At 53.6% G+C, this 9,793-nt stretch overlaps 1 protein-coding gene across 3 annotated transcripts; it reads left to right on the top strand.

Moving 5' to 3' along the window:
• Positions 1–30: 30 nt before the first annotated feature.
• ESAM (endothelial cell adhesion molecule) lies at positions 31–9,518 on the top strand. 3 transcript variants are annotated; one of them, XM_088066911.1, is made up of 7 exons: positions 31–129; positions 6,132–6,286; positions 7,434–7,647; positions 7,724–7,879; positions 8,052–8,174; positions 8,265–8,403; positions 8,781–9,498. In XM_088066911.1, exons 2-7 carry the CDS (start codon positions 6,173–6,175, stop codon positions 9,130–9,132), a joined length of 1,098 nt encoding a protein of 365 aa, XP_087923037.1. In that variant the 5' UTR covers positions 31–129; positions 6,132–6,172; the 3' UTR covers positions 9,133–9,498. The 3 variants fall into 3 exon arrangements, with proteins under 3 accessions (XP_087923037.1, XP_014112852.1, XP_014112851.1); XM_014257377.2 differs by lacking the exon at positions 31–129 and adding an exon at positions 370–465; XM_014257376.2 differs by lacking the exon at positions 31–129 and adding an exon at positions 861–952 and having other exon boundaries at positions 8,781–9,518.
• Positions 9,519–9,793: the final 275 nt, after the last annotated feature.

Genomic DNA, 9,793 nt, shown 5'->3' with positions numbered 1-9,793 from the left:
GGATCACTGCCCAGCTGGAAGTTGGCGTCGCCTTTGGGTGCAGCTGAGATGGTGAAGAAGGGGAGCAGGTCAGCAGTGGGTCACCAACCCACCCTCCCCACTCTCCATCTTCAAAACAGAGGGAGCAAGGTGGGTTCCCCGAAGAGGCGGTGCCGAGTTGGAAGCTCCGGGTGTAGCAGAGGGTGGGAACGCTGTCAGGGACAGGTGGGGTCCCGGGGGGATCAAGCCAGGTCGGTCGCCCAAAGCCTCCTCGCTCCCGGGATCCTGCAGGCCTGGAGGCCAGCCTGGATTTACGGGGGGGTGGCGAGGGCGAGAAGGGATTAATTCTGCCCCCACCGCCTCCTCCTCCTCCTCCAGCAGTGTCTAATCTCCGCTGGGGCTTCGAGGTCTGACCCTGCTCTGAGCGAGGACCGGGATAACCCTGGCTGAGCCGGGGAGGATCCACCCGGGGCTCCCGAAAACCAGGTAGTCAAAATTGCCCTTTTTTTTGATACTGTGTTTACTTTTCGGGATCCAAAAAGGTCTGGAGGTGGGGGGAGTGTCGGACGAGGGTGAGGGATGCAGGATGGGACGTTCCACCCGGCTGGGCGTGGGACGGATGAGAACGGGGAGGCTTTGGGGTCCCTGTGCACCCCCTGGGGGGGGGTTACATTAACACCGAGGTGCGGCACTGAACCCACCTTAACCCTACCAGAAGTTATAATAACCCATCTAACTAATTAATAACCGCGCTCCGTGGGGCGGGCGAGGGGCTGGAGCCCGGGGAGGAGGGTCAGTGCCGGGGAGGGGACACCCCCACGGGGTGTGGTGGGCTCGGGCCCGCCCCCACCTGCGCGGCGCCGCCCCCGCTGCCCCCGGGCCCCCCCGGCACCTGCTGCTGCTGCCGCTGCTGCTGCGGCTCCGGCCATGGGCGCGCTGCGACGGGCGGCGCTGGCGCTGGCGGCGCTGCTGGGTGAGCCCCGCGGCACCGGGGGGCTCCGGGGGAGGGGGGACCGGGAGGACACCCGGAGAGATACCGGGGGAGCTTTCGGGATGCGGCAGGCAGGGTCCGGCTGGGGCGCGGGGGAAGCGCTCCGGACCGAGGTAGCGCGGCGGGGACGGGGCAGGACGCGGGGGTACGGGGGGGCGCCCCGAGGCGCTCGGGAAAAGCGGGATGGAGCCGGCAGGAACAGGGAGAGCTTTTGGGAGGGCATCGGGCAGGACCCGGAGACATCGAGAGGGGTCACCGGGCAGGGTGTGGGAGCAGCCGGAGGCACCAAGAGAGAAACCCGGGAGCGCGACACCGCCGGGCGGGAGCCTGGGAAAGCTTTAGGGTGGCACCGGGAAGGACCATGGAGTACCGGGGTCACAACACCCACCTGTCTCCGTGCCCCCAGTCCCCTTCCCCAGCAGGCAGGCTGGGGGGACGATCCACCCCACTCCCCTTTTAGGAGTGCCCGGAGTGGGGAAAATCTGAGTCTTCCCGGGAAAAGCCATTTGTACCTTGGAGCTGCCAAAAAGCCGCTTCCAGCACCCCCCAACCCAAAGCTCCCCCATATGGGAACACGCCAGGGACTCCGATGTGAGAATCCATAGTTCACCTCCCTGTGTGGCATTGGGCAGGAGAAATCCATTTGTTTTCCCTTGTTTACGGGTGCTCCACAGCCATCCCAGCTGGTTTTGAGGTGAGGGATCTCAACCCTTCTCTGTCCATGGGTTTTTCCCGTCTTCTGCCCCTAATTTCCCACCCTATTTGAGATTTTTTCCAACTGCCATGATTGTTCCAAAAGGAAACATCCTTTGGCATTCCCAGCGAAGGAGAGGCCTTTGGAGAAAGGAAATGGCCCCAAAAACAATGGCAGCAGCATTTCCTTCCAGCAGAACACTGGGTGGGGGTCCTGGAGTCACCACTTGTTCCTCCTTGAAGGTTTTCTTCCATGATAAAAGTTAAATAAGCACGTTGGTATGAGGCGCGGACATCACTCAGCCCTTAAATCCCACCAGGGCGCTCCTTTGCCGCATCCCAATGGCATTTTTGGCATGGGATCGTGATGGATTCCCACAAAAAAAGTCACACTTGAGCCCTGGGATGTGACATCATGGGCACTGACAGCTCAAAAATGCAGCAAAAAGACCCTTTTGAACCCCAAATGTGTGTTTTTCCTTCAGTTTTGCTTTCAAGCAGTCCTTCCTCGTCCCGTGGGATCCTCATGGGCTTGTGATGGGGAAAAGCAAAGTGAGGGATATTCACCATCCCTGTTGTCTTCCCATCCCCAATCCCAACCCCAATCCCTTCCTCAATCCCAATTCCCCATCCCATGCCCACCCCACCCCATCTCTGCCTCTCTCCCCCACACTGGGGTGAAGCACGTTTCCATCTATAGCAAAGTCACGTATGATTATTGTGTTATTTAATTTTTTTTCCCCAAATTTGGTCTCTCTGGAGGATACGGCACTTTCTGCCCCCCCCGCCCGCCCCCGGGGTCGTGAGAAATTCCGCTGTGGATTTTCCCAAAGGACACTGCTCCAGAGCCCGGCATCTCCTATCTGCCCGTTTATAAATAGCCAAAGTTAAGGGAAGAAAAGGAAAAAAATCCCCAAAAATGATGTAAAAATAGGGAAGGCAACCGTCTGTGTCGCAGTGCCGAGATGCTCCTTGACCTTTTTCCAAGCTTTTTCAAGGGTCCCTTTTCCGGCCAGATTCCCGCTGTGTATTTTAAATCCCAAGCTTGGTCTTTTGGGATTTAATTTGGGTCTGGGTTTCACATGACTCCAGCGCCTTAATCCTATCAACTGGGGTCATCAAACCCCAACCGCCTCCGGGATTTAATTCCCTGTACAGTTAATGGTTTAGAGACTCGGGGAGGGGGCTGGAGGGAGAGTTTGATTTTTTTGGGGGGTTCAGGCTGTGCCAGAAGTTGGAAACAGCTTTTATTTTGGGGTGAAATGATGCAATTTTAGATGAGGATAGGGTGATTGGTATCAGCACAGGGATTAATGTTAAGATTGTGGGGATTTAAAGGTGATTTTTTTCCATAGGGAAAAAATTCGAAGGGAAATTTCAAGCAGCTTTTTATTTTTTATCTTGGGAAAATTTAAAGTATTTCAGAAGGCTAAATTGTAAGATATTTATTCCATAGGGGGAAAAAAAATGTATTGCTATTTTTAAAAGTAAATTTAAGTCTATTCTGTTTTTCCATATGCAAAAAAATCCCAGCAGATGGGCTGGGGCGGGGGGAAAACACCCGGGCAGGTGTTTAGCTCAGGGCAGCTGGATAAAAATCCAGGTTTTGAGCCCAAAGAGCAGGAGGGAGGGGCTGAGGGCCCCAGGCCCCCCCTGGATCCGTATGAGCACCGCCAGCGGCTTAATTTTTTCGATCTGGTTAAAGCATTAGAGGATTTGGAGCGTCGAGGTGGCCAAAGCCAGAGCTGTGCCAGGGGGTTCAGTCCCATGCCTGCAGCTCCAGACCCAGCTCCACCAGCTTTTTTTAGGATCACATCTGTGTGAGATGGGGAATTTGGGTGAATTCTGCAAGAAAAAAGGGATTTTGGGGAGCGAGCAGCCTTCAGATCTGGATCCATCTCACTCTTCCTGATACACTGGAGGGGAGATGATGGAGCTGGGATCTCCTGTTGCCACAGGAGTTTTAAGGATGACAGAGCAAAGCTGCAGCCCCAGAGCACAATTAACATAATTAACGTGCTCATCATTAGATTTCAGAGTTAACACAGCCCGGTTTGCAGCGCTGGGAGCAGCTTTGAGGCACACGGGGCTGTTTTAATGCCTTGGGGCACGCCAGGAAACCTCTGGCTGGTGCCAGAACATCTTTTCCCTCTCTGGAGCCTGGATTTCCCCAGGAATGCCCAGCACCTTTTGGCCCAGCACCTTTCTTGTGCCCAAAAAATCATGCTGATGGAGGAGTTGGGCTGAAAAACCTGGGTTTTCCCAGCTGTTGAGAATGCACAGGGGTGTAGAAGCTGTGGAGTCACTTATCGATGCCATCTGCATCATTAATGATCTATATTATGAAATAATTATTATTATTATTATCATTATCATCATCATCACTCATTTATTACTATTATCTGTATAATCACTATGTTATTATAAGTGTCATAACTTACAATTATTTTTATTAAATTATAATTATTCTAAAATATCTGTTACCTGTTATCTCTAATATTTCTAATAGAAATTGCAATACAATTATTGAATATCATCTATATTCTTCTAGATTATCCCAAGTTAACACATTTTTATAATAGTGGAGGATCTGGGCTGAAAACACCTGGATTTTCCCAGCTGTTGGGAATGCAGGGAGGTTTAGGGGCTGTGCCATCTGCATAATTAATGAACTGTATAATTTTGATCACTATTATTATTATTATCATCAGTATTATAATTATTATCACTATTATAATTATTATGACTGTTATCATTATTGTATTGGGATCATTGTTACAATTATAATCACTATTACCATTATTATTGTTAGCATTATTAATATCACTTTTACCATTATTATTCCCACTTTTATAATTATTATTCTCACTTTGATCATTACTCTCATTATTCTGAGCTCTATTATCACTCTCACATCCCCACTATTATCCCTATTCTTACAAAAATATACCTATATTTATAACTATTATAAATTATATGTTCTTGATGATCTATTTTGTTCTGGAAATTCCAAATTAATGAGTCGCCATCCCATATTTCTTTCCACTTTCTCTAAATTTAATACAATTATCTGTATAATTACATAGAAATACACTATAATTACCATTATTTTTTCCATACTGTCTATTGGATCTGATACCACAGCTTTATATAATTAATAAATAATATTATCAATTATTTGGGACCCGCAGGCACCTCCAGCATCTCCCCCCTGCAAACCCTCCAGGATTTAAAGGTTTATGTTCTTAGCCTGGGTGAGCTATTTTTAAGCATCCTCACCAGACTGGGCCTTATTTCTCCCAGTTTTTCACCAGAGAAAGGAAATTTAATTATTTTTTTTAATTCCTGAGAAGACTTATCAGCCAGAGCAGAGTTTCCTGCCTGGAGCTGGAAGGCTCCGTCCGGAAATGGCACCAATGCCTTGCCAGGAGGGGGGGATGAACGGATGCGGGAGGAAGCTAAAAATACCCCCCAGCGCCTTGTTTTCCTCTTCCCACCCTGGAAAAATCCAATTAAATCCTCTGAGCTCTTAGTGAAAAGTGAAAGATTGTTGAAAGCTCCCGAAATGCTTCAAACCCGGGGGTTTTTCCCCCCAAACTGAGGATTTGGGATGACGGGGTAGCATCATCCTTTTCCCCCGCATCCCAGTGCGAAGCATCCCTGGGGTGCTGGCAGGAGCAGGGCCAGCCGGGGTCACGGATCGATGGGTGGATGCAGGGATGGAACTGCTGGGATGCAGGGCCTCAGTGATGTTCCCCTGGGAAAAACAAACCAAGCCCAGCACAAACTCAGCCTTGCCCGAGCTGATTAATGTTCTGGCTGAGCCTTAGGGGCAAAGCTGGGGAATGATCTTCCCCCAGGAGTGGAGCATCCCTCTCCGGTCCGTGGTACCGCTCTTACACCATTGCCTCCTCCCAGTGGGGCCTGGGGGAAGGCTGGGATGCAGGGGATTGGGATGGGATATTTGGGGTCAAATGAGATGGGGCAACAGAGGAAGCCACTCATGGATTATCCCAATTTAGTGCTGGCAGCAAAAAGGGGGGTGCTGCTATGCTGGGGAAGGCTGGGGTGTGTGTGGGGGAGCCCTACAAATAAATCCCATGGGATCTGGTGCAGCATCATGGGGGCTGGGAGTACCCCAATACTGAGCTAAGGGGGTGTCTGCCTGCTGGAGGCAGCTGTCTCCTGCCAGGGGTGACTTGGGCCTTAGGAATTCCCAAGCTGAACGTGGGGAGGAAGCTGGGATGGGAGGGAACAGCAATGTCCTGCATCCTCCGGAGCAGGCGGAAAGCCCTTCCTGTGGCTGGGAAGGAGGCGAAATGTTCTTCTGGCCCAGCTTCCTGGTGATAACCTGGGATTGTTTTTTTGTCTTGGGAATGGGGTTTTTTCTCACAGTCAGTGAGGTTTTGTGGAGAAGTAGCACCTGGGGTTGAGTCATTTCCCAGTTTCTTCCCTCTCCCATGGGCAGGTGTCTCCTTGGCCGTGCTGGAGGTGCATGTGGGGACGAGCATGGTGTTCTCCGTGGAGGGGCAGCAGGCGGTGCTGCCTGCCTGGTACACCAGCCACTCCCAGAACAAGCCCTACATCACCTGGATGCTGAACAAGAATGCAGGTCCCTTCCAGGTGAGAAGAGGGCAGGGGCTGCAGGACAGGAGATGGGGGGGGGCCAAGCTGGGCGGTGACCATGTGGCCATGGAGGGGGTGCTGGTGGTGCCCATGATGGGGGGAAGATTATGGTGCCCACCATGGGGTAGTGACCACACTGCCCATGGCGGAAGGATGCCCATGATGGGGAGGTGGCCATGATACAGGAAATTCCATGGTGCCCACCATGTGATGTTCATGATGGGATGAAGCTCATGGTGCCAGTGTGGGGAAGATCCCCACAATGGGTAAGTGCCCATGGTAAGGACATGGTGCCCATGATAGGGAGATGCTCACGGTGGGGATCTCCACAGGGAGATTTGTGTGGTTCCCACAGTGCTTGTGGTGCCCATGGTGGAGACTTGGCCCATGATGGAGTGAAGTTCGAGGTGCCCACCATGTGGGACATGGTGCCCATGATGGGGACATACCCATGGTGCCATCCCCGTACCCATGGGGAGCTGCTTGTCACGCCCATGACGGGGTGGTGTCCATGATGGGGGAAGCTCATGGTGGCCACCATGGGGGGGTGCCCTTGATGGGGGGTGCTCATGGTGATGTGTAGATGCCCATGATGGGGTCATGCCCACAGAGCCTGGGGGGAGGTGCTTGTGATGCCCAGAGTGGGGAGAGACAGAAGATGGGGAGAGATCCAAGAGGGGGTGATGCCTATACGAGGAGGTGTTTGTGGTGTCCACAGTGGGGAGATGATTGTCATCCTCATGATCTGGAGGTTCCCACAGCGGGGAGGTGCTCATTGTGTCCATGAGGGGAGATGCCCACACTGGGGGCCTGCAGTAGGGAGGTGTCGTGCTCACAATGGGGAGATACCCATGATGGGGAAATACCCTTGGAGGATGCTCATGGTGCCTACAATGGGACAATGCCCAAGTGGTGCCCCTGATGGGGAGATGCCTGTGATGGGACAGTTGCTCGTGGTGCCCATGCCAGGGGTATTTGTGCCTGTGGTGGGGAGCTGCCTGCAGTTCCCATGTCCAGGATGCTCAGGGAGGGGGCTGGAGGGGGCTTATATAGCAACCACTGCTCTATGAAATTTGGGATCTGGGGGGCTTTTCTCTCCAGCAACACCTTCCAGAAGTGAAAGCAGGTGTTTTATTCTGTGCAGATCCTGTCATACCTGGGCGGGGTGGTGAAGGTGGAGGAGACGGATCTGAAGCCCCGCATGGGGTTCCTGTACCCCATCCTCACCCACAACATCTCGGTGTTCATCAACGCTACCCGGGAGCAAGACTCAGGCCAGTACATGTGCTCCGTCAACGTGGTGGATGACACCATCAGGTTGGACAAGAACATCGGCATCATCAACCTCACCGTCCTTGGTAAGGCTGTGCCAGTCACCCTGGCTCCCTTGGACCTCCCCATGGTGGCCCTCAGGACTAACATCAGTGCCCACAGTGCCACCAGCCACCCCCACCTGCCAACTGCACGGCAGCGCCATCGTGGGGGCCAACGTGACCTTGAGCTGCTCCTCCAAGAAGGGGAAGCCCTCGCCCATGTACCAGTGGCAGCGCGAGCCGCCCACCCTGCAGGTCTTCTTTCCCCCTGCCCAGGGTAAGGTGGCACCAGTGTGGGGCTGGGGAGTGGGGTGGGTGGTTGGGCTGAAATATCCTGAGAAGATTCAGCTGAGGGATTCTTTGGCTTCATCCCCTTAACCACTTCCCACACGAGGAGGTGCAGGATGTGGGGGTGGCTGTGAGGCAGCTCTCAAATTTCTCACCCGCAGACCGGGCCAGGGGCACCCTCAAGCTGACCAACCTCTCCCTGGAAATGTCGGGGGTCTACGTCTGCAGGGCTGAAAACCAAGCAGGTTCTAAGAACTGCAGCATTGTCCTGGAGGTACACTCAAGTGAGTACGTGTCCACAGGATAGGGGAGGGGGACACATGAGCTCCCTGTGGGCATCAGGGAATGAGGGAATATCTGTCTCTCTCTGGCAGCAAGCACCAAAGCAGTCATAGCCGGCGCTGTGCTGGGCTCCCTGGGTGCCCTTGCCACCATCATCTTCTTTGCCCAGAAGGTTGTCGGCTACAGGAGGAAAAAACGTGACAGCCAGGAGGAGGGAGCCAACGAGATCAAGTGAGGCGCTCTTCCTGTGGAGGGGCTTCAAATCTTCATTAGGTTTCAGTGTTAATGGGTGAAGAGGGTGTTTCACCTCTGGCCTGTCATTTCTCAGGTCCAGAGTTAATAGTGGGGAACAGTTCTTGATCTCTGGGCAGTCATCAATATGCTCCAGAGGTAACAGTCAGGAAGAAAGCTTCCACCTCTGGCCAGTCATCATTAGGTTTCAGAGTTAACGAGGGCATTTTCCACCTCTGTTTTCCCCTTTCCCTTTTATCCCTCTGTTTGGAGGTCCAGGACGTCAGCACAACCTCATTGCTCAGGGAGAGTGTGCTGGGGTGGGCAGTGGAAGGGTTCCCAGAGCCGATTTCTCTGACACTCTCCCCTCTTGGCAGGGAAGACGCCGTGGCACCCAAAACCCCGTCGTGGGCAAGGAGACCAGCTTCAGACACCATGTCCAAAACCAGCACCCTGTCCTCCATCGCCGGCACTCGGCAACCCTACGGAGCCAGAGCCCCCTCCGACACCGCCTCCATCCTCACCACCACCGGCAGCTACCGGGGACCCCCGCCCCGGGGAGGAGGGCGGCCCCCCAACCCCTCACCCCCCGCCGTTAATGGGACCCCCCGGCGCCGCCAGGATCCAGCCGCTGCTCCCGTGGGGTCGTTGCCTCCCTCCAGCCTGGCACGAGCAGGTGCCGTTCCTGTCATGGTGCCAGCGCAGAGCCGAGCTGGCTCCTTGGTGTGAGCACCTCCCCCCAAAAAACAGGGGTGCCCATAGCCAGCCCACCCCACTCCCTGTTTCCTGGGGTGGTTTTGTCCCTTTTTGGGTTTTCTTTTCTTTTCAACAGATGCCTCGAGCAGCTGGACTCATCGTGGGCGTGTTTAATGGGTGCAGGGGCTCCCTGGGTTTGGAGGGACTGAGTCTCCCCATAAATATCACCCCCCAAACCAGCCCCAGCCCTGCCTCAGGGGAATCCCCTTCTTATTATTATTTTTTTCTTTATCTATATATCAGATGAAATGAGGGATTTTTCATAAAAGAGCATTAAAAGTGGGGGGTGGGTGATGGGGACGCGCACACACACACACACACACACACACACACACTTTTTTAGGGGTTTTCTGATTAAAAGCTGCTGAACTGCCCAGCATTGGCGCTTTGGGTGAGTTTGTGCGGATTTCGAGGTGGGGAGGGATGTCCCACAACCTTCTGGGTGATGTCACAGGGCAGGGTGATGTCACAGGGCAGGGTGATGTCACAGTGCACCAGCCAAGGTCCTCAGGGTGAGGTGAGATGGTGATGCACGTATTGTCACACCCCATGACCATGATGTCACAGCCCGTGTCAGGAGCTATGATGCCACCATGTGTGTGACATGACAGCATCTGACACATGCCTGTATGAT

Source organism: Pseudopodoces humilis, chromosome 25 (assembly GCF_049639895.1).
Source record: "Pseudopodoces humilis isolate 2021_Gansu_Grassland_sample_001 chromosome 25, ASM4963989v1, whole genome shotgun sequence".
Taxonomy (NCBI): domain Eukaryota; kingdom Metazoa; phylum Chordata; class Aves; order Passeriformes; family Paridae; genus Pseudopodoces; species Pseudopodoces humilis.
The sequence above is the reverse complement of the archived record's forward strand: the minus strand, read 5'-3'. Positions and strand labels throughout refer to the sequence as shown.